A 24,887-nucleotide genomic window follows, 5' to 3' on the forward strand; every position below is an offset into this window, starting at 1 on the left:
AGAAAGTATGGTACAGAGTAATCTGCAAAGTCTAATTTTCAGAAAAATCCTTAAAATAAGAGTAGGATCTGGTAAACAGTGTATTTGACTTAACTGACTTATTGAACAGTGGTGGGGTTTTTTTTGTTTGCTGTTAAGTATTTACTTGCAAAAGAAAACAAAAAAAGGGTACTTTGCATTTGCCATGAGATGTGAGAAGCTCTTCTAAAAATAAACTGAATGCAGTTTATGATTTTGGTTTATAGTGATTTCTGTCTTTTCAGAAGTTGGGGAACAGACTGGTGAGGTAGGTTACTCCAGCTCTCCAGCCGAAGCACCTCCAAGCAAGTCTCCATCAATGCCATCCCTAAACCAGACCTGGCCAGAATTGAATCAGAGCAGCGAGGTTAGCGCTTTTATTTTTAGAGTTATTTCATTGTCAGTCAATAACTAAATTGTGTTTGCATCCATAATTTGTCATAAATGGATTGTTGATCACAAAGTGTGAAAAAGTTAGCAGGACAATAGACACAGGAAGGTTCTGCATGTCACAAATTGTAAAAAAGGTAATGTTTTCCTTCTGATTTTTCTGTCTCATTGTGAGATGAGCTATTATTTAAAATGTTGTCATTAATGGTAATCAAGCTTTATATTAATCACAAAATTATAGCATTTATTGGAAAAGTCCAATTAATTTCTGATTTTTTCATTTAGGGCATGTTTTTGGTTGGGTTTTTGTTACCTCTGAAGAACTTTTATAGCAAACATTTTTGCAAAACTACAGAATTCATTTCTGACAGATCTGAACATTAAGAGTTATATCTGTAAGTGATTTTAGCCTGAAATATAAAATATCTCACTAGTAACACAGAAGAGTCATAGCCCTGGGTCTGTTTCAAAAGCACAGACTCAAAGTTGAATCTGAAATCAGCTATTGGCTGGATTTATTTAGATCGTAAATTTTTACATCTGCTTTATCATCCTTAACCATACATACTTGTTATATAAGCAGTGTTGTGTAGTAGAGCTGTATTTTGTCAGAATTTCAAACTGAAGTTAGCAAACAGTATCTTTTCTTTCCTCCACAAAACGTCTATTTTTTAAAAGGCCTGTAAGGGATTGATTCCTAGATTTTTCTTGTTGCTCTGTTTTAACATTTTTTTGCCTCTGACTTAGAATAAACCAGTGTTTAATTCTAAGAGCTACTTTAGAGTCTCAAATGAGTTTTTGACGGGAGCCATATATAAAGATGGTGTAGGCTTGTTTTTCATTATGAAGGGGAAAAAAAGGAAAAAAGAATAAAATTATATTTGGAAAACTATTTTTAATTATTTGAGACTAAGAATTGAAAACTTGTTTTAACATCTAAGACATTTCTGTCAGTAGCCAAGTATGACCTTCTTCTCTTATTGAAACAGCTTTTTGTGGCTTTTTTTTTTTTTACTTTATTCATTAGAGTTCAAGTGAATAAAAGCCTGGTAATAAAAGATTTAGACAAACCAAAGGAAAGTCAGCATGGAGCAGAAAATAAGCAAATTTTTAGGATTAAAGTTATGAGTAGAGGAAACGTTCGTTCTTTCTTGGGAGGAAAGGACTTTAAATTAAAGTCTGGTCTTCTTAAGCGCAAATGCCAGGTTGGAAATTATTTAGTGATTCTTAGTTGCTCTGTTTGACAGAGTTGACTCTTAGACTGCTGGTAGGAAGCTATGTTTTAGGAGGGAGGTAGAGAAGGTATTCAGTTGTTGCTAAAAACCTGTAAATGTCTGCATCTGTATTACAATTTACATAGATAAATTCCCTTGTGTTGTCAATAAAGATTTAATAAGCTAATCACTTGGTAAACTGCATCATAATTTAACAGATTTCTTCAGTGTCTAATGCAACGTGAACCAACTGAATGGGGTAATTGCACTAGTGGAAAAGAGTGAATTACAATTCTGTCAGCCAAAATCTTGTGTTACATAGATAATGTCATATTTTCTTTCTGAAAATCTACTAAAACTTAAGTGGTTTGGAAAAGTTCTCACACTAGCTATACTACTGGATACTAACTATACTAAAATAAGAGTTGAACATTTACTAAATGTTAAGAGGTTTTTTGTTCTAACACAAAGGAATTTCTGGTTTTTCAGCTGTGTTGCTGTGCATGCTTCTTGCTCCTCAGCATTTTGTTTTCAGCATGAGTCAGATCAAAGTCCTCAAGGTTTTAATTCCATGGAAAATTTTCTGGTATTACTGTAGGCACCAATCGAATTGTTTCCTCTTTGAACCTCTTATAACTGTCATCAACAAATTAATTGCTTGTAAAAACTCTGCATCTTTGGATCATCTACCATACCAGGCAGTTTCATCCTTTTAGTTTCAAAACTGTTGGTTACTCTGTTCTTTGTAGCTCATAGTTGATTTATAGACTCCAGTTGCCAGGCTCAGTTACTGTAAGCTCCCAGGTATAGACCAAGCCATTGATCTCTAAGTTCAGAATAAGGAGCACCATGAAAACCTACCAAACTCCGGGTACTACGTGCTTCACATTTTCATCTCTTCACTCATCGCTTCTTTCTCACTGCAGACATCTTTTCCATCCAAGTCTCAAGGCTGAGCACTTAGTTCTGGAAACTTAAAAAAAATTGAAAAGCCTACTAATTTTTTGTTGAAAACTGTCTCGTGTCATATGGTCATATTAGCTTTAACACAGATAGGGAGATTTGCTTTTAATTCCACAATTGTTACACCTTGTTTCAAATGTCTTGGTGTACTCATAGCGTTCAGGTTTCTATGAATTTTAGTTTCTAGTAATTAACCTTTTGAAAGTCTTTTTAAAACATTTTTGCAATTCTAGAAGGCAAGTATTTTAGTTTTAGCTAGCATGAGTTTTATCCTGTCAGTACTCTTAAATTTTGCACAGAGTTTGAGATGCAGTCCAGCAGATCCTTAATATATTTAGCTTTCTATTAACCAGGGAATTAGCAATAAGTAGCCTCTGGTAGTATTTCAGGATGGAGCACAACAGGATATTTCCTACAGCAGTCAGGAGGTGTTGGTGTTCATTTGTCTGTGTCCAGCTTGGGAGCCTGTGGACAAGTAATAAATGTATCTGCAGTTTGGCTTCAAAGCACTAGAGCATCATCTGTAACAAATAATATCACTTATCTCAGCTGTAACATAGATGCTGTATACCCTATGCAAGTTTTGAAAAACTAAGAAACAGTATTTATGTGATCAAATGGTGTGTTTGCCAGTCTCACTAGTAACTTTGAAGCCACTGGCCAAATCAAGTTTAAAAGGGTAATGGTAACCCTAAGACAAATATTAATATATTTGGTGAAAATGAGCAGCTGTGTAAACGTAAGAGGCCAAATCAGGGGAAAGGCTGTCAGAACTTGGCCATTAAGTTTCTGAGTTAGTAAAAACTGGCTCACTCAACTGGTTTGTATAGCTCCAAACTACTTGCAGTGCTGCCTTTTCATGAAAGGGATGGAGTGGCACAGAGATGAACTGTTTAATACAGAGAGTATAAACAGGGACAGAGCAGTTAGGAAGCCTTACTAAAAAGGTTTTGTTACATTCTGTCCATGAAAGAGGATAGTTTTCTGTGTTAAAAACAAACAAACTAAAACCTCAAACCAGCACAAAATAATCACAGCAAAAAATGACCAAAAAAAAAAAATACCCCCAGGAAAATCCCATATGAATAGAATTCCATATTGTTTGCCCTAATTTAAAGTTTGAAATGAGGAGATAAGGCTCTGTCTCTACTAGAAGTGTCACCACACGTGACAGCAGTTACAAATTTAGTTAGTCTTTCTGAATTTCATTTCATCTGATTGAAAACAGTTATTTAGGGATTTCTTTAAGAACTTATTCCTGAAGTAACTGTTTTAGACTTGGTTCACATACAGGACATTCACTGAATATAGTTTGGAGCACACATATGGGAGCACATGAGATTAGGTTGACTAACACTGTATAGTTTGTCCTATATCTTCTGGAATCATTTACATTTATTTGCCTATACAGATGGAACAAGAATATTGATTTGTTTTCACAACTGTACTGACATAATTTTTGTCAAATTTTCTCAGCACTAAAAATTCTGTATTTGTAATTTTTGTATCTTCTAGTGTTTGAAACTTACTTAATTTTTACTTGTTATTTACCAAAATATAACAAGTTTAGCATTCCTGTTGTGATTTGTAATTTGGTTTCCGGATCACAGACTAATTTTATGTACTTCTGTACTTTTTCGATCCACTCGTGGCTGTAACTTGACTCAGTTTTCATGGGGACTCTTGGCAGCTATGCCTATATCTTATAAAATTGTTCAGAGGTAGACTTATTTGCTTTTAGTAATCAACAATATGTTTGAATTTAATTCTTTGCCTTGTCAGTGATTTAGACTTGTAAAAATGCTCTCTTGCAGCGTAGAATCATTTCTCAGGGGTTGCACTGGCAAGCCGAACTGGTGTAATTGGAGTACTCTGCTCAATGTTCCTATGTCTGGATTTTGTGAGAAAATCAGCATTTAATAAATATGTTTGAAACTTGGCAGCTACAAGCTGAGGAACCTTTCTGTGGATTTTATGACTACAAATCCATACAGTGTGTGTCTCTGATTTTTATCTTTACAGTATTTCAATGGCTTAACCAGGTTTTTTACTTGGATGATTTTCATTGGCAAACATGAACTCTGAAGGTACTTCTGCGCTGACTGTGCACCTGTATCTTCATTGCAAAATGTGAATGTAAAGATTAATATTGACAGATAACAATCTTGGTTCCACAACAGTATCAGGCTGAAATAGAAGTACCTATGTATTAGTGTACTTTCCAAGTCAAGTACTGTCCAGTGCAAATATAGTACTTTCCAGTACAACCTCTGAACTACTATGCTAAATCTCCTCAGTGATCTTTTACTCCCATCTTCCTTATCATGCTGACTTCTCTCCTCTGTCTGTTCAGCAGTGGGAGACATTTAGCGAACGCTCTTCAAGCTCACAAACTCTGACCCAATTTGATTCTAACATTGCACCAGCTGATCCTGTAAGTCAATCACTTAGCTTGCTTGTTTGAAATTAATTTTATTAACACTGAATTTCCATTCATTGTATTTATCTGTTATGCATGATTCCATGGACTGCTTTTTGGGGAATGGTGGCAGGTTTCTTAACTTTTTTTCTTTATTTTAGGAATATAAATTTTCTAGTACTGCTCATGTTTAATCTCTGATTGCAAAGAATGCGTTTTTTCCCCTTGATTTTGACATAATACAACACTGCTGTCAAAACCTATCATACTCAAAGCATTTAAACATAATGTGTTTTTGAAAAGATTTGTAAGTCGATACAAGAGCCACTCCCAATGATAAACCAATCCTGGTTTAGATTTTGTCTTCAGTGTTGTTTTGGTTTTTTCAAGTTGCAGAGCCTGATTTGCACAAACTCTTAGGAGTTGACAGTATCAACTTCACTGAAAAAAAATACTGGACTTTAATGTGTGTGGTATTTCATATTCCAAATGTTTTCACCAAGTTGCTTATTAGCAAGGCTTTTAGTATTTCTACAACTAAACCTGTGGTGTTCTAATGCTTTACTCAATGAGGAGCACTCTGAAGGATTATGTAGTTAAATGTCTTGCCAAGTTTTGGAGCCAGAAATATACTACAGTGTTTCAAGTTCTGCTGGTTTTAAGCTTCACAGCATGTGACATTAAAGCAGTTTTGAAAAGCATTAGAAATGCTGTTTTTAGCTGCTGCTTTCATCCTGTTTTTCTTACAGACTTAATTACCACTGTGTCCATTTTAATTTAATTAATTACAGGGTTGGTGTCCATTTGATTCTGTAACAAAATATAATATGTGTACATAATACACATTTAACTACTTTTAGTATTAAACATGTCACTTCTGAAAAGATATATATAAATATACATATATTTTAAATACATCACAGCTCCAGTCTCAGAGTTAACACTGATATTTATGCAGAAATAGCATTTCCAGATGCTAGAATTCAAACTGCACTGTACCCCATGCTCAGAATTACCCTTGATAAAGATTCAAAATAAATGTAAATGTCCTAGTTAAAGTGAAAACCAGCCCTTATTCATCTGAGATAGTTTTAGTTTTAAATGTGCTGTATTTTTATGTTTTAATAAAGTAAACATGATATAAATCAGTTTGTAGTTGTTTCTTACTATGTATAATGGCTTGAGAGTAAAGAGCTATCACTGTCTTGTTTCCACAAGAAGTTAGTTATTTATTTTTACCCATAATTAGCAAGTGACAGAAACCTGAAGTTTTTCTCATATGTTTTCTCATATGTTGATAATCTGAAAAGTAGAACAGTGATGATATATGGAAAAATCTTATACAGCCATGTGTATGTATACATGTACACTCCTGTATAGCCGTGTGTGTGTGTGTATAAACAGAAATTCACTAGAAATACAAAAAATATACTGGACAATCACATTCTTGAGTCATTTTCTTGAAATGCTTATAGTTTAGGAAAAAATAGTGAGCATCTTTGATACTTCCTAAGGTAAAAAAGGCTTTGGGGAAAGAGTCGTTGTTTTCCATATTTAAAATAAGAACAAATGACAAATTTTCAGTAGCAGTGTGGAGGCTTCTTGTTTTAGCAGTCTCAACAGTGATGCATAGGACTGATTTATTGAGTAGCTCCTGCTTTTCCAGGGGAGAGAAAATCAGATTTCTTGAGCATTTGTTAATAACTGTCTAAAGAGTAAATTCATAGAGCAGTTCTTACCTCTTTTTGTTGGAAAAGTAGCTGCTTTGGAGGTAAAAGATAAGTGGAAGGAGTAAAACAGTACATTCATCCCTTAGTATGGGAGCATAATTGGCCTTTTCTAAATGAAAGTTGGTAACATGTTAAATTGTTTTATGTAAAATTAGATTAAAAATGTGAATTAATGCATTATTTAAAAATCCATTTAACTATTCAAGACATGATTTTTGTACTAGCTGCACATTAGATTATATCAGAGGTCTGAAGTAGCTCCAGCAACAGTGATCTTTTCATGATAATCCCATTATGGGGGTGGGAGGGAAGCAGTATATTTTAAAGTGCTAGCTATTCCTAAAAGCCTTGTGCAACAGTTGTGTTTGAACTGTGACTAGAAACTGGTTTTAAAAGTTTATATTTGCAACAAGAGTACTGAAAGTCGTTGAAACAGTTTCAGAAATTATTAGTGTAAATGTGTTATGCCTGGTGAAGTTGATCTGCTTGAGTAGTCAGAACAGATGACCTTTCTGATACAAAGGTAGTGTTGAATTTTCTTGATATTTCTAGGATAGAATGTAATCTGGGGGTAGTTTTGTTCTGTCACCCATTCGTATATTCTAAATAAAAAAACTTAGCTGTTTTAACCATATATTTAGGTTGCTTCTATAGGAGCAAGCGTAAGAGTTGTGAGATTTTTTTTTTTAAGCTATCTGCACTCTTTCTCCAAACCAAATTGAAAGGGCTGCCTATAAAGTACTTTCAGTGGAGCCCCTTGTCTGAACTACAAAGAGTGTAAGCTCAGTGCCTATCTAGACTTATATTCCATAGAAGCTAAGATTTCGCTGTTTTAAGGATTCCAGAAATATCTTAAATTACTACGAAGCACCTATTTCATAGAGCATTACTCATACTATGTAAAGAGGCCATAACTTTCTGAGGCATCATAGGTAAAGCTGAGGAGTCAGGTTTTAAATTGTAATTGGGGTTTCTTTGAAGATGCGCTCAGGGTAACAGATGTCTGATATGCCAGAATTCAGGTCCTGTTTACAGCGCAGTTATGTATAGAAACATTCTAGTATCCTTTAAAAGTAGCTGTTACCCCTTATAAATCATGAGAGAGACTACAGCTTTTAGAACTTTGGTTTTATGGGTATATTCAGTTCCCTGGAACTGTGTAAATAAACTAAATTTATGATGTTTTGTTTAGAATTGACATTTCACATAGTGTCAGAGATTCTTTATAGAACAATTTAAAACTAGATTAGCTTAACTTACTCTGATGTCCTCCACAGGACACTGCAATTGTGCACCCAGTTCCCATAAGAATGACTCCAAGCAAAATCCACATGCAGGAAATGGAGCTTAAAAGAACTGGAAGTGGTAAGATATTTTCTCCTGCTAATTGAAGTTTTATACAATTAGAGTTGGCTTTACTTCCTTGAACATACTGACTTTTTTCTGGAGTTGTAGCTACCATAATTAATGAAGTGCTCTGAGTTAAGAATTGGAATGCTGTTCAGATAAGTGCAGAGTTTGATTTGGCCATTTGATACAGTGAAGATTTCACCATCTACAGGATACTGTTGCTTGGAGGTGGTTCAGGAGCATCGTGATATTGATTCGAGTTTGGTCCTCCAGGACAATGTCGAGGTTTCCTTGACACTGAAGGAGACAGTGAAGATGGAGATCATAACCTGCATTAATAAAGCTTGTTCTACTGTGGTCAGAAATACTGAGTTTATTATTTTGAAACCTGACAGCATTTAGGAGTATTGGCAGACCTTTTTTTTTTAATACTCTGGTCAATAATAAGCAAAGTGGTTGGATAAATTTTCTTGAGGGATAGTGGAGTCTTCATTGGCAGTTGTATGCCCATATTTCCTAAAGTCATGGAACTCGTGCTGAGGTCTCATGCACGAAGACTGCATGTGCAGTATCTTCAACATATGAGAACAAACAAGTATGAAAAACACGTTTACTCAGAATTTCCTTGGCCTTGTAAATAGGTGAAGATTCACAACTCTCAATGCTGGAAAATAGTAATAACACTGTTACAATGTAAAACTTCGGAGTTAAAATACACCGATTTTAGTCTTGAGTGCAACACTTTGATAAGGGCAGAAAACTAATGTAAAGCTTTGGCATCAGAAGTAAGGGCTCATTTGAATACATTTATTTATTTAGATTTGTTTTTCCATCTAGATCACGCTAACCCTACTAGCCCACTACTTGTGAAACCATCAGATCTCCCAGAAGAAAATAAAATTAGTTCATCTGTGAAATTTACATCTGGAAATACAGTTAGTAAGTATCAAAGTGCTTTCTGGTCTCATTTTACAAAACGTAGACCTTCAGTGAATGAAAACTTGCTAGACAGCAGCAGCTCTAAAATTATCCTAAAAAATTATCCTAAAAATAGAAGCATTTCTGACATGAAGTATATATTAGAGTAATTAGGAAAGTTTTATTGATGGTAGGAAACAACTGGAGTTGTTTTCCTACCATTTGTGTTCAAGAATGTTCATTTTTGTCAGCTCCTTTCCATCTTCCTGTTTTCTCTTTTAATCTTAGGATGAGAAATAAAAGGTATAGAAAGTGGAATTGACTAAGTAGCATTTGATTCTACTTCCTCAGAACCATGTAACAACATGTTTTCTAAAGAGCCAAAATGTGTTGACCACAAAATTTTCAGGCAATTCTTTTATGGATTAGCTACTAAGAAAATGCAATAGAATTCTAGAGTTTGGTTTTTAGGTACAGCTTTACAGCTGTTTATTTGATTCTAATAGCCTTTTTAATTTTCAGTATTTCCTGTTTCCAAAACATGTTGCATTACTTTGATTTGAGTAGTGCTCTTGTCTAAGTTGACAGAGGTCTCAGATTCTATGTAGCTTGAATGAAACTCTGAAGACTTTCTGAGACTTTTGTTTTCTTCAGGCTGGAAACTTTTCTTCAGTAAAAATCAAGTTTGAAGAACTCTTTACTTCAAGTCCTTTGCATTACTAAGACCAGAAGTATTTTGGTTGGTGTGCTGGTTTCAGCTGGGGCAGATTTAATGTCCTTCACGGTGGCTGGTGCAGGGCTGTGTTTTGGATTTGTGCTGAACTTAGGGTTGATAATCTAGAGATGTTTTTGTTATTGCTGAGCAATAACAGAGTGGCTCATGCAGAGCCAAGGCCTTTTCTGCTTTTCGTACTGCCATGCTGGCAAGGAAGTCAGGAGTGCATGGGATACAGGAGGAATTTAGAAAGTACCTTTTTGCAATGTGTTTTGCTTTCTTCATAAACTGTTTATTCATTCTGACCAGTGTGTTGGCTGTGTCTTGAATTGTGCTTTTCAAGCAGAGTTCAGTTTTTGCTAGGTAGTTTTCTGATGCAAAAGAAAGAATGAGCCAACGTGGTCTTTTAGTGGGGAACTACTACTATATGCAGGATCTAAGTTCAGAGCCATTCTGTACTCCCTTTTCCTTATCCAAGCATAGCTTAATCTTTGATAAAGGGCTTGTAACTGTAATTATACCAAGTATTCTTCCCTAGAGGAAGAACAAAGCGAAATAAACCAAACCACACTGCAGTGTAACATGTATCCACTCTGTCGTTTTAAGGCAGAAAAATACAAAAAAAGTAACAGGTAAGAATGCGCCTTGCTGATCATGAGTGTCATCTCTGCAGGATTTTCATCTCTGAGGCCTGGTTAATCTGTCTTAACACTTTTGAAAACTTTGGTGTCCTAGGAGGTTAAAGTAATCCTTTGAGACTAGATAATTCAGAAAAAATCTTAATGTTTTTGAGTAGAATTTTCCTCTTCACTGATAACAAATCAACCGAGTCTCAGTGACTTTCCACCTTAAATTTTGCTTTACCTGGTGCTTTAGAATAATCCCTTGTGATAAATTATCCTGAGATATTATTTTCTGTCTACATTTGTTCCACACAAATCTTGTGATTTTCATGAGGCTCCTTATTTCTGGGGAAAAAATCAGAAACTTTGCAGAGCTTCTAAGGGTGAGGGTATACTTGCAGAAACTATGTGGTGCTATAATAGCACCTTTCATTTTTGTAGGTTGCCTTAACAAAAAGCTGAAAGTTTTTAAAAAGATTTAGTCCAAAACAAAGCTAACCACTAGCCTTGAAGTACAGAAGTTACAGTAGTAGCAAAGCCACTGAGTTAATCTGGGTATTGTACCTATCTTTTCCTTTTTCCGATTCCCAAGGTTGATGACAGTCCTTCAGTACTTCTAAAACCAGGCATGTCCCACTCTTTGCTTTTTTTCCTTGGATATCCCTTGCTCTTGTTCACCAGATTGTTGAAGTGATGGAATGTCAAGTGTTAAAAAATTATTGTCTTTGAAACTTACATTTTCTATTTTAAATACAACATTTTTTGTCATTTTTTATTCTTTAGTACATCCCCGTAGTAACAAACATCTGATAGTATTAAGTGAGTGGAGTTGGCTTGTGTTGGATCCTTCAATTTTTCAGACTCGATTTTGAATCCGACCAGATACCTTACAGGGAAGCATTAGAATGCAAATTGGATATTTGGAATTATTTGTTACTTCTATCTCTCGGGGCATGCTAGTGATACAAATCAAATACTAAACTATACTTTCTTTTCCCAGCAGATGGTTACAGCAGTTCGGACTCTTATACTTCAGATCCGGAGCAAATTGGAAACGCTGTAACACGGCAACGGTCAGTAGAGTAGCAACTGGAAAAAAGGAAGTGAAAGGTGTTTAAAGAAGCCTGTTCCAGGCTTCTGGTTATTTGACAATTAGCTTGTAAAATGATGGCAAAATAGATTCCTAACTTTAACACTCAGGAGTCTGGAGACAGTCTGTTTTCTAATGCATTAACAATGGATGTTGCTTCTGTTAATGTAAAGTGAAAATTAAAAAAAAAAAGTTGTCTAAAAAGGAGATTGGCCAATCAAATGAAGCTCCACATTGTCAGAAATTTTAAAGACTTTCTCCTTAAACACATGGGAATGTAAGCAGAGGAGATAACACTATTACTTGAAACCAATTTTTTGTATTTTAAAAATATGTTAGACATTATTGAAAGAGAACCTTGTGACACTGTAGTGTGAAAAAAAGAATAAAACACAAATTAGGAATGCCATGGAAGTAACTCAATTTTTTTTAATAATGGACTTGTAAAATAAGGGGCAGTCATAGGTCCAGTGTAATTTAAGGGATTGGAGGAAGCTATGAAAGCACATAACCCAACAACTGCATCATTTGACATAAGAGAATGTGCTGTACTAGCTGGTGCTAATTGTTCCCATTAAATCTGCCTGAATAGGATTAAAAACCAGCTACGCCATTAACCATCTTACAATCAGTTTCAGAGGTAAGTTTCAAAACAAAAATAATTAGGGTGATGACTTCAATAGCCAAGAAAGATTTGCAATTGCCACTCAGTACGGCAGCTTGAAAAATTGTTTCTTCCGTTGTTACCTAATGGCAAATTTGATTCTGTTCCTTGTTCTGTGTGGTTTTGCACTATCAGTGTGATGGTTTCAACATGCTCTTTTCATCTCTGATTTTGGATTGGATCACCTTGCTGAACTTGTGTAGATGAGTGATGTTTTCTGATGATTTGCCATGTTATGGCACAGGTAGCTTCTGTCCAGACCTGGCAGTTCTGACAGTATCCACCCAGGAAATTTTTTCTCTCACTCTTTTACTTCTTTCCACTGGTACCTCATCTACCAATTGCAACTTTTTATAGAGATGATATTGTCCTTGGTCCAACAAGGCTATGTCAGATAATGATACTTCAGGAGTGTCCTTAAACCACTTTCTTCCATTTTTAGTTCTACTTGTGCCTTTTACACTAGACTAGTTAGAGGTACTACCCAAGGAATCAGTGTAATTAGATTAGAATTTCATCAGCTGGAGAGTTACACCGTGTTACAGAAGCATTGTCATAGCGTATGTTAAGAAAATAAACTTTTCTGTTAGGATAACTCAGTTTTCTGTCTGGACTTACACATTTGAGAATTCCAGGTTTTTTGTGAAACTTGGATACCTTTACCTCTCCTAGTTTTATATCTTAGGTTATAGAAGAATGTTACTGAAATCAGTCATAGAAAATATTTTATCACTTATGAGTTGAATAAAAGAGTAGCTGTATTTATGTAAATCTGTTCTGCTCAAACTGGACTAGTTAGGAAGCTTCTGCAAACTGTTTTTAAGTGGAAGCTGTACAAAAGTTCTCTTTATAATTAATCCCACGTAATTGGCACTTAGTACAGTACTTCATCCTTCTATCCTTTCTGCATGTGTTCTCTATGAGCTTACAACAGGTATCCACTAGATGGTGATCCTATATAAGAATGAGTTAAAATTTTTGAAGATTCTGCCAAGTATATAGACTTGGAAAAACTCAGGCAGGGGATTCAATTGCTGTCTCATACACTGAGCTTGATATACATGGAGGCAGGTCCAACAGAAACTTAATATTCTTCTTTAATGATGTTGAACTTATCCCATTTAAAACCTAAACAGGATGTTGACTACATCTTAGAAATTGTAGTGACTACCATCTGGATGGAATTACCATATTTAGCATTCTCTATTCCTGAACTATCATTGTTTGAGATGTGTGTCAAGCTGTTGGTTTCCCAAAGATAAATTACTTTTGGTAATATGAGAGTAATTTGGATAAGGGAGGTTTAAGTAAATGGAAATATCAAAACAATTGTTAAATTGAAGCAGAAGTTTAAAACTGATTTGATAATCTTCAAAATCAATGGCAATCATGGTTTTTTACCTCTATCAAACTTCATTTTTTAATTGCATGCTTTGAAGAACTTTCGAATATTAGTGCTGTTGTAGCTGCCTAAAATCACTACAGAAGCTTATGTGTTTTGCAGATCACATTCAGGAACCTCTCCAGATAACACTGCACCACCTCCACCTCCTCCAAGACCTCATGCTTCTCATTCTCGATCATCATCTTTAGATATGAACAGATCCTTTTCAGTTACCCCAGGTACATATTCTTTGTTCTTAGTGTGTATCAGTTTTCAGCACATAGATTCCTGAAGCAGAAAGTGTTTTTTCCTCTGGAGAGGGGTTTAGAGTGTGGTCTTTAAAACCCTGTTTATGAATAAAAAAAGCTGAAAATGTTGTCTCTCTTATTGTTTGTATTAAAATTTATACTGCATTTTGCTTAAACAGCTAATTTAGCATTAATTCTGAATTCTGGCATTGTAGTCCTTTGGATGAATGTGGGAAGCAAGTCAGGAAATAACATTTTGGTTGTGCACCAAATGCAACAAATTGCATCTGCCAGTAAATTTTCAAGGGGAGTTCTTTTGGTATCAAATGTATTTGAGATGGATATTAAGTATTTGACTTCAGAGGAAATGATTAAATGTCACTTCTGCTTTAGGGGCTTTATTGGACTTCTGTTTTGTCAGTACTTTTCAATTCAGGATCACAAAGTATGAGAAAATGTTAAGAGCCTATAATGAGGATAGGGAAAAAAAAAAAAGGACTAAGATACTAAGACCAGAAAAGTATGACCATGTCTGGACTTTGAGCTAAAACAAAGGATGTGATCCATGTTCAGATTATTCCAGTTTAAAAGGAGGTGACATTACAATTATGACAGGTCAGTAGGTAGGCAAAATGCCACATGTCTTCATGTTGACAATTAAGAAAATTTGAGAGCACTCTAATGTGCAGAGTAACAGCCTTGGCCAAATGTGTTGCCTCTTTTACAGGACAGCAACAGGCTGGAGTTGTTGCCTATCCGCCTGCAGTGCCTCCAAGACCACAGCCTTCACAGGTGATTTCACTTTTTAGAAACCATATTCTGACTCAGTGCATTATTTTTATCTAACTGAATTTTAGTTTACCTCTGAAATGAGCATCATTGCTTGATATATTTTTGAAACCACCAGGATGTGAATGATGGCAAAACCTAGACTATAGATGAATATTAGCCTTTCCTCACTAAAAAATGCTTCTGGTAGAACCACAGATAGGGCTTAAAGTTAATATTGAGGAGGAATGAGTGGCTCTGGAGCTCTGAATTGTAGGAAAGAGATAAAAGTTATCCTTTCACATTTCTTCTCCTATCCCTGTATAGCACATAGGCCATAACAGAGGCTGCAAGAGCAGCTTTTCAAAGTTTTGCAAAATAAGGGTTTGTCTTACATTTGTCTGGAACAGGGTATAGTTTTATGTAACATGCCTGCTCCCAAAAGAAGTGATCCCACTTCTTCATTTTTCATAGACTTGGTGACCTTAGCAGTCTTGATCTGAGTGATTTCAGTTAGTGATTTGGTTGAAAACAAATCCTGAAAAAGTTGTTTTTTCTTTTATCTCAACCACATAAATCCTTCAGCTGCTATGCAGATCTGACATGGGACAGTTAAAATTGCTTTTCAGATTTTTTTTCACCAGCAGCTACTTGTTAGAATCTGAGTTACCAACAGCTGAAATCTGTCAGTGATTCAGAAATTATATGCAAGGATTCAAAATTTATCTGCAAAGGAGGAGAGTACAATGACAGACATATTTCATACAGTGTGATCACATAAGCATGTTTATCACATAAGCATGTTTACCTATGGAACTAGACTCAAAATCTGTATCAAGCCCACCTGGCTCTGTCACAGCAGAAACATCTAATGTTCAATGAGTGTAGCTAGTGCTACAGCGCATCCATGTTTGGTCTTATTCCCTAGTTAGTAGCATATCTGAACTTCCTTTTCTCTTAAATATTTCCATGTGCATGTCTTGGATGAGGTGCATTTTGTCCTACTGATGGGACATAAATTTTTGTCCACTGAAAAGGAAAATAATGCTTTAATGCTTTCTCTGTATATTTTTGTTCTTTTATTGCAGGGTGCAGGTCCTCATGTGCATCGCCCAGTAGATGCTGAAGGCCTAATAGCTCATACCAGTACCTCACCTCAACAAATACCAGAACAGCCAAATTTTGCAGACTTCAGCCAGTTTGAGGCATTTGCTGTTTCAGGTGTAAACAAAGAAGAAGAAGATGAAATTGAAACACACTCAGAAGTCTTGCAGGTGAGCAGAAATTAAGATCTTGTCAATTGTTTTAATACTACCAACAATTATAAAACTTTTTTAAAACCTACTTCTGCTATTTTCTGTCAGGAGTTTGTTGTTTGTTGGGTTTTTTTGTTTTGTTTTATGTTGCCCCAATTCATTGCTAGAAAGCAATTACATTGCACACTTGGTAATTGCCAAACACCTAAGCAAAAGAAATTCTTTTTATCTCAGTTCTTGATTGTAATTCAAAAGATTTTGTACTTATTAGCATATATATGTGCACAAACACAATTGCATTGGTTCATTTAAGACTTAGCACAGGCAAAACCTTTCTTCTGCTCATTCTTGCCAGCCTTCAAAATGACTTACTACATGTCTTAATAGCGGAGATGACTGTCAAGTGTTGTCAACATTGCTAAAATTTCATTAATTTGCTTTTGTTCAAAGCCACTGGACAAAGAGCTAAACTGAATAGAGCTCTGTCATCCTTTTATAGTAGATGGTTAGAGATGTTTACAAAACCTTGTTTCGTAGCACAGACATAGGACTTAAAAGTTTGAAAGCCTCAGGATTTATTCCTATTAATGTCATAATAGCCAACTGCTGTTACAGGAATTACTTCATGTTTTCCATTCATAATTTGTAGCTTTCATCCACATTGTAAGTTCTTTGGGGCACTTCTGCATCCTCAGTTGCAGAAGTCCCTGCGTTGCTTTAAAGTTCTTCCAGCTGTCAGCAGCACGTTCTTGCTTCCCTTGTTCAGGAAGGTCAATGACATAGAACCATTTGAGCATTCTCCATGTACCTCATTGCAAAACCAGCTACATTAGCTTAAGCTGCCCCTGAAAACTGCTTAATTTAATCTTGCTGATTGTTTTGCATTGAGGTGGATGGGGAGCAGTCACATTGTGTTCCATGGGAGGGATTAACCTTTGGCAGTAACAAATAGAATAATGGTGGTACTGTAACAGCAGAAACAGCTGTAGCAGCTTGTCATCAGGCCACAGCCTCTTTTGTACTGTACATGGCCTCATAACATTGGACTTATGCTTCTAAAGAAGAATTCAACTGGAATTTTTGGGTGTTAACTGTATTCATGTATCAGGAAACACAGCATACTTTTATGCATTCTAATTGTTGCAAACGAAATATTTGTTAAGAAGTAGGCTTTTTAGGCAACATTCTAAATACAGTTTATATCCCTTTAGGTTGAGAAGCCCTCTGATTCTGCAGGTTCTCTTAGAGTTGCCAAAGCAGATGGAAGAGTTGAAGACAAAGCACCAGCTAATGTCCCCACTAGTGTGGTATGCAAAGTACACTGTTAAGGAGAGTGCAGTTGTCTGATGTATATGAAATTATATGTCTGTTTTGATTTGCAACAGCAGTTTTATATGCTTCCACTTGAACCCAGTTTTCTTAGGTCTGATACGTGTTTGAAATAGGCACATGTATGGTGAATTTTCGCAGCAGCAGCAGCAGCAGATGATTAGCTTTATTCTCGAGACAGCAGAAAATTAAGATATTTGTAAGTGGTCAAATTTTTGAAACAGATCTAAACGTTTAGGGCAGAACTTGATTAACAGTAGCTTTTTTTTGGTTGCAGACACATAATTACTGGGGTTAAAGTGTGCTCTGAATTGTGTATATGCAGTACTCAGTTGTACCATGGTGTTTCTGCTTGCACAGTTCTTTGTTAGTGTGTAGCAACTTACTGCCCTTTCATCAGGGGGGTAGAATTTACTACTTCAGATATTTTTCAGACCACGTGAGAATGCAGCTAATGTCCATCAGAAAATATCTGATGGGAAATATAGTTTGAGAGAATTAATAGGCTGTGTTTTGCTCTGCAGGGTAAAGGCACTACCCCACTTGCTCCACCACCGAAGCCTATTCGTAGAAGATTAAAATCAGAAGATGAGCTAAGACCTGAAGCTGAGGAACATACACAGAAAACAGGTGTCATAGCTGCTGTTCTTGCTTCACAGCCATCTATTCCTAGGTAACCCAAGAAGTGTATAAATACATCTGTTACTGGAAAGTTTACATTTAAACAGCATACACGCTTTCTGTTCCAGGAATTGCAAACAGTTTCTGTGTGTTTAATGTAGATTAATTGAACAATTTGAAAAGTTTTTGGTTTTTAAACAAGATCATCACAAAGCTTCTACTAGTGGGAAACCATTTAGAGATCTTGAATTTTGGAGTGTGAACTCTTTAACTTCTGCAAGTATGTTGTAATTAAGTGGTGAAAGTATTAATATGGAGTGGTTAATTCTAAATGGTTGTTATGAACAGTCCAAAATGTGCAGTCTGTGTGTCTTAGCATGAAAGTAGTCTTATTACATTACTCACTTTAAGGTAAATGAATGTAGTACGGTGTGATGGGACTTCAAGAAGTCCATTATGACAAGTTTTTAAAATGCGCTGCTTGCTCTTTGATTGAAACCAACTATGCGTGCATATATGAAACACATATATCTGTGTTTCCGTGCAAACAAACATGATTAATCAAGCCAGGCAGACGATGGAAAATTTAAAAAAGTAACAAGTAAAGAAACTTTGAAAAGGGGATTCCGCTCATTTAAAGAAGGGTGACTATAAATGAGGTATTCAGCTAAGTGGCAAAAGGACTTACTAAAATACTTCTAATATATTCTCAGATCAGTGGGGAAAGACAAGAAGGCAATTCAGGCATCAATCAGACGTAACAAAGAAACCAACACTGTTTTGGCCAGATTGAATAGTGAACTACAGCAGCAACTAAAGGTAATTCCTTCATCTTTGTCTGTTTAGGAGAAGAGCCTCAGAGAGCAAGATGTTAGTAATGCACAGTAACAGGCATCTCTGCAAACCAGTGACATACAGAATAGCGGATACTCATATGAAATATTTAGCTCTTTTTGTAGGTCATCAAATATACCTAATTGTGACAAGCTTTGTGAAATTACAAAGGATGCTTTTGCTACTACAAAGCACATTTTTCAGTGCACTGATTTGCTTTCAGCTACGCTAAAATTTTGCCTCAAATTATTAATACTAAGTTATCTCTTGTGGTCATCACATACTTGAAAAGCAGTACTGAGACAAGCACCCGAAGTGGTTTGTGTTCTTCTCAAGGAAAAAGTAAACCTTAAACTCTTTAAAAAATTATAAATGTTTTTAAACAAATATAGTAATCTGGAATACAAAACTTGCAGCTTAGTAATTAGTACAGTGATAGTTGTCTGTTTATCTAGGTCAGCTGTCATTATTTTGGAGCTATCTGTAGGTACCATCCTAATGTCCTTCTCTTGCCATCTTTCTTACTTTAAGATATCTAATTTTAACTATCAAGGTAATTTTAAAAAGTCTTAAATGTAAACATGAATTAATAAGATACTGACTAGAATGGAAGTTAAACCATTTTAAAAACTGGTTTACCAAGCCTGAATTTCAGTTGTTACTGCTTGAGAGTCAAGGGGTATAATTTCACATAAGAGGAAAAGCTCAGGGGAAAAAAAATTGTGAGTTTCCTATCCACTGACTCAGATGAGAGCTTACCCCCTTAATATTTTAGATGTCATTTGAAAATATTATAGTTGGGTTTGCATCTGATTACAGCTATGTGGGTTTGGGTCATTTGAGAGAAAGGAAAAAGTTCTAAATGGCATCACCTTGGAGCAAAGTATTGATTTTTAATGATAAGTAATTACTAGCCAGCCAATCTTCCATTCAGATTGTGGGAGGAGTTACCAGATTCTAGAAAATACATTAGTTCTCAAAACTGAAGCTGATATTTACCAGTTTTAAACTCGTGGGGAAATTTCTAATACTCCATTCTCTGGACAGTCAGTAGAAAATCTTTCTTTTGTAGGATGTTCTTGAAGAGAGAATCTCCCTGGAAGTTCAACTGGAACAACTTCGACCCTTCTCTCACCTCTAAGCCTACTGCCGTTAACTGTGAATTTACTAATTTTTGAAAGGGGTATTGGTTTCAAGGCCTATTTAAATATCCATGCATCTAGCTCAGTGCGCTCTATTCTACATTAAATGTTGTGATTCTGTTTTGTCAGTTTGTCCACTTTTGTATTTAAGTATTTTAATTTCAGTACAGAGAGAAAAAAAAACTTTTTCCTTGAATGTGACACTGCCTCTCACATCATTTTCTGTGGGCATCTGTGATCTTTGTTGGACTTGAGTTTGCAGAGTTTGTCGCCAAAATTTCCAACTGGAATTTTTTAGTGGTTTCTTTTTTCCTGTTGAAACATCTTTGCAGAAGAGGGTAGCTAATCTGTTGTCTTTAAGCACATAAACTCTTCTTTCACTATGGCATTTATTTTTATTGTGCCGGGAAAGAGACAAACTAATGATCTATCATCAGCCAGTATTACTTCCCAAGCTCCCTTTCACAATTGGAAAGTTGTTTGCAATTTTAGAAAGCCTGCCTCTTTGCAGTTCACCAACTTACTCAGGTTGGGAGAGTTCTTGCAGGCTGTTTGCCATATCAACTGGATTGGATTTTGTGATTTTCACTGCATACATTATAGAGTATGTAACCACAGATTGCCAGGTGTTCACGTTTCATCCATTCATGATCCTGATCCAGCCGCATGCATATAAACATTTATGGCACAATTGGTAGTCTGTCAAACAAATCACTTTCAGTTCTCCCTTTTGTGAAAAGAGTTGGGTATAGATCCCAAACATTAATTACACTTTACCTAAGCACCACCTATAATTGCATGTCTCACACATTACCTTTTAATAACAGATCACGTCCACGAGTGTTCACTATAACAAATTGTATGGTCAAGTAATGTGTCAATACCTCTATAAACTTCTAATTCCCAGAAAAAAAAAAATAAAACCAGAAATGAACAGTTTACTTCTTAGTAATTCTGGGGTACATTCTGTCATCTTGTTTTCAGGCCTTATTTCTCTGCCATATAGACAGGCTTCACTATTAACAGAGTTCCTTGAGTGTATCCTGCTATCCAGGTTGATGTACTGTATTAGGATTTGTTGTATATTGTACGATACACACCTTTTGATCTCATATGTAAATTTGCATTAATTGCTGACTAACAGCAGATATTCTATTTAATGGCTTCTTCTGGCTGTGGGATCATAGATGTTTAACTGCATGGATGTATCTCTGCAGAATCAGAACTAGCAATTGTGTGATTTTTACACCAATAAAACAGCACAATATTTTAATTTTGTTGATTCATCTTTACCTGGGAATTGAAACTCATTCAAATAAGGGGGAGGGTCTTATTACAGGTCTTCAGGGGTTTTTTTGTAATTTTGTGTCATGTGCAAGAAGTGGTTGATCATAATCCCTTGACCATTTTCTTCCCTCATTTTTGACCTCTGTTGGTCAGAAGTGATCAAATTACCTTGGTAATCTGTGGCTATACTCCTTTTGTATCCTCCTATAAGCAAATTTAATACAAATATAATTTAAAAAAAGTAAATGCTAATACTGACTTGGGTCAAAGAAATTTATAGTTCTTTAGTCTTCACTTCTGGTTTGATTTCCTTGAGAGTACCTTTAAAAATTAAAGATAAATTATCTCCTGTTAGCAGTCCTTAACCTCACTGTCTCACTTCTATGTTTAAATGAAACTCTCTTGATATCTGCTTCCCTTCCAAAAGGATTGTTCAAGTCAGATTTTTCCACTGGTTATGGCTGTTACAGTGAAAAACGAATATTTCTCTTTTTCTCTTCCACAGAAAAGTGGATACACACACTCTTCTGTGTATCCATCATACACAGACTGGATAATTGAATTTTTACTACTATAACTATTCCAACATTTTTTCAAATGTCATGGATTGTTGCAGATGGCTTATGTATATAATTCAAAGCAAAATTCCCTGGTATGAAAGAATGTCATGGTTGCATGAAAGTTGGTGCTTTCTATTTGCTTGTAAAGGGATTAAGAAATTATAGCTAAATGGGCACAAGGGTGACATATAAATTACATATAAAGTTGACTTCAAAAACTATATAAATAGGGAAATGCGAAAAAAAAACCCAACAAAGCAAGTAAAAATAAAACCCTAAAACTGAACTAAAAAACTTAAAAGCTGATGGACCGATCACTTCTATTTCAACTGACAAGGAACAGGAACAGAGTGGGAAAAGGTTTTTCCCTTTTTTAAGAAGTGGGAAAAGTGAGTCATTGCAGTTAAAGAATGTTGATCTTTTGAACCAACTTGTCCATAGTTTATTTTAAAGTTTAAAATACATTTTTAAAATAGCACTATTTTCATATTAATATTTAAGTATTAAGCATATGTTTATAGCAACAGGATTCTTAAATCAGAATTTAACATTTTAAACTTAAATGTAAAAAGCCTTTTACATTCAAATGTTACATGTACATATGAATTTCTCTAACATTCATTTCTTTGTAGTAGAATGACAAGTTAGTGTCTCAAGAACTTAGGCAATCTGAACATTTTTGTGTCTTGCCAACAAGTCTATTTTAAGAATTTTGGTTGATTACTTTTAATACATCATTCTGTACATTTTAAACCAGTTTTTCATGATCAGAAGAGCTTCTAACTGAAAAACAACTTATGTCTTAAGAACATCACTGCCAATGATGTTCAGAAGTTACCTCACTTAATAATGTAACCCAGTTTTGATTTGTTATAAAATTATCTTCCTGTCTTCTCCATTTGTTTGATCTTGATCCAGCTACTTGATGCATTCTTTTTTATGAACTTAGATTGTAAGCTCTTTGGGGCAAGGAATTATGTACAGTACAAGAGAAGTGCTCTCTCTCTTGCAAGCATAAATGTAGACTACTAAATAGTGTGGAGTGTGATTCATGTACCCAGCTGGGATGGATGGACAGCAGCATGCATTTCTGAAAGACTTGCAAAATGTTTTTCTTTGGACTTCATGATTGGAGGAGTGTCTCTTTTCTCATTTGATTTGAGTTTCCTTTGTTTCTCTTAATAATGTGCCTCTTTGTTCCATCTGCTTTGGAGTTGCTTTTTTCTCCATTCGTTGCCTCTCTTTGGACTGCAGAGAATATTTCCAAAATGCAAAGGTAAAAAGCTGAAAAGCCACTTTGTTTTGAGCAGTATTTTAAGTCTATCCAATGTAAGCTAGTACTTTTTTTTTTTTTTTGTACTTCACATGCACCTCATTCTACTTGCAATTGTATAGTATATGAACTAGAAGAACTCATATTACTGAAAATGTCTTATGTGGGATAAACAGAGCTGAGGTTATAAAAACTTAAAACTAAAGAAAATAAATTTGCAGCTTTGTTTCTTGTGTGACGTCTCTGTCCCTTATGGATGGGGTGTGCTGTGTTTCCCCTGTGTTTAGGGCAGAGTTGTAAATTACTCTTTTGTTTTCAGCTGTGTATACAGTTTGTCTTTCGATGTCACTTGATGGGTGACCTAGTCTTAATCACTTTTTCCTAAAACGGTAAAAAATAATAAATCACTGTCTCCTGATTCCTGACTCATTCTAGTCTTAGTTTCTAGTAGAACGCAGCTTCATGAAATCATAATGTGATGCAAAATCATATTACTTCCAAGTGAGTGATAACAATGCCATTCTTACTCTGTGTCGAAGATTAAAAAATAACGTGTGTATTTTAAACATATTTGCATGCTTATGTTACTTAAATACTTTACAAATCAGTCTGTGTGCAGTTGAGTTAATTTATACCTCCCAGAGTTCCATTTTTGGAGACATACAATTTAATTTCATGAGCAGAAGTGCAGCTTGTCTTACCAAGCATATTGATATAGTAATCATTTATAATGCAGCTCTCTAGAAGAAAACACATGAAAACCAAGGACTTTGTTACCTAATAACAAATAAAAAATTGAATCTTGTGTTCTCTTAATAGTCTTTGAAAACAATGAAGTAGGGATTATAATGGAAAAATGGTGATAATGTCTGCATACTGGTAACCAAATGAGACGATACAGGGTTGTCCAGATAATTAGTACACAAGCAAAATACAAACTTCACAGGAGTACTGGAATTAATTGCTTGCGTTTTGGGGGTGAGTATAATTTCCTTTCAGTAATATTACTTTAAATTGGCAAAATGGCCTTAAAGGTGCAATTTCTGCTTTAAAGGTAGATTGTACGTTATTTTTACCTAAAATGCGTATTTATTGTACACTAAGTGTACCTGGTTGTACATTATTAGTGTGTTCCAAAGAGATTTTACAGTACTTTTTTTCCAGCTTACTGGTATATAGGTATTAAATGTCTTGCATTTAAGTTATTGTCCAAAACAGCCTTTGTTTAGTTATAATACTAAAAAATTCAGAATAGTGGCTCTATAACATACAAAGTTTGTGATCCTACAGCTTAGATCCAAAGAAGACTGTCAGTACTTTTTAAGAAGACTGTCAGTACTATTTGTCCCACTTTGACAGCATACTGGAGCACAGAAAGCTAGATGAATTCTCTTTCATTTCTGGTGGAGTATGTTTTTGAAACTTTCACTCTCAGAGATGTAAAGAATGCATCTAATTGGAAGCAGCTGAAGTTAGTCATTTGAGGCCTAGGAAATTAGCAAAACATCATAAACAGTAAAAGCAATTTAAACTGAGGTTCAGTGGTATATTGATAGAAACCAAAATTTTGGCAATACTGTTGCAAATTTCTGTCACATCTGTGACTGGAGTAGTTGTTTGTCAATCTGCAGAGGAGCTGACAAGAGATCGAAGGTACCTCCTACTCCACAATGCATGTAAACTCTTTGGTATATCCCATGGTGGCTTTTGCTTTCTGTCATCCAATTTCAGTGGTCTGACTGTATTTCTGTCTTCGGCTCAAGTAAGACTGCATTTGAACCGACAGAATGACCTGTGAGGTGGAACATGTTAATTGTAAGAAACTGCATTCTGAATCAGGAATGTCTTCTGCAAGGATCCCGTGGTCTTGGTATTCATTCAGAAGGCAAGTAGAATGACTAGCATCTGAAAACCGTTGCATATTGAGCAAATAAACTGATTACATATTGAAAATCAATTATTTTCCTGACATTTAGCTGGGGGAGCAGGGAGCGGAGTAAGTCTTACAACAATTGCTGTGAACACTGGCCTAAGGGCTTCTGAAGGTCTAGCATACATGACTGGCTATGTCAGACATAGCAAAAAAGGTAG

At 35.4% G+C, this 24,887-nt stretch overlaps 1 protein-coding gene across 7 annotated transcripts in view; it reads left to right on the forward strand.

Moving 5' to 3' along the window:
* REPS1 (RALBP1 associated Eps domain containing 1) overlaps nucleotides 1-23,214 on the forward strand; it is a 61,210-nt gene extending 37,996 nt beyond the window's left edge. For 2 of the 7 annotated variants that reach the window (XM_050316845.1, XM_050316849.1), the window contains exons 9-20: nucleotides 264-385; nucleotides 4,939-5,019; nucleotides 8,012-8,099; nucleotides 8,922-9,023; nucleotides 11,341-11,413; nucleotides 13,599-13,717; nucleotides 14,454-14,518; nucleotides 15,583-15,768; nucleotides 16,962-17,057; nucleotides 17,604-17,752; nucleotides 18,414-18,519; nucleotides 19,607-23,214. In XM_050316845.1, coding sequence (XP_050172802.1) covers nucleotides 264-385; nucleotides 4,939-5,019; nucleotides 8,012-8,099; nucleotides 8,922-9,023; nucleotides 11,341-11,413; nucleotides 13,599-13,717; nucleotides 14,454-14,518; nucleotides 15,583-15,768; nucleotides 16,962-17,057; nucleotides 17,604-17,752; nucleotides 18,414-18,519; nucleotides 19,607-19,675 — 1,256 coding nt within the window. In that variant the 3' untranslated portion in view covers nucleotides 19,676-23,214. The remainder of the gene's footprint in view (nucleotides 1-263; nucleotides 386-4,938; nucleotides 5,020-8,011; nucleotides 8,100-8,921; nucleotides 9,024-11,340; nucleotides 11,414-13,598; nucleotides 13,718-14,453; nucleotides 14,519-15,582; nucleotides 15,769-16,961; nucleotides 17,058-17,603; nucleotides 17,753-18,413; nucleotides 18,520-19,606) is intronic. The other 5 variants (XM_050316851.1, XM_050316846.1, XM_050316848.1 and 2 more) reach the window with 5 other exon arrangements.
* The last annotated feature ends 1,673 nt before the right edge of the window (nucleotides 23,215-24,887 follow it).

This window comes from Myiozetetes cayanensis, unplaced genomic scaffold (genome assembly GCF_022539395.1).
Source record: "Myiozetetes cayanensis isolate MyiCay16 unplaced genomic scaffold, myiCay2020 scf2-11, whole genome shotgun sequence".
Classification (NCBI taxonomy): Eukaryota; Metazoa; Chordata; class Aves; order Passeriformes; family Tyrannidae; genus Myiozetetes; species Myiozetetes cayanensis.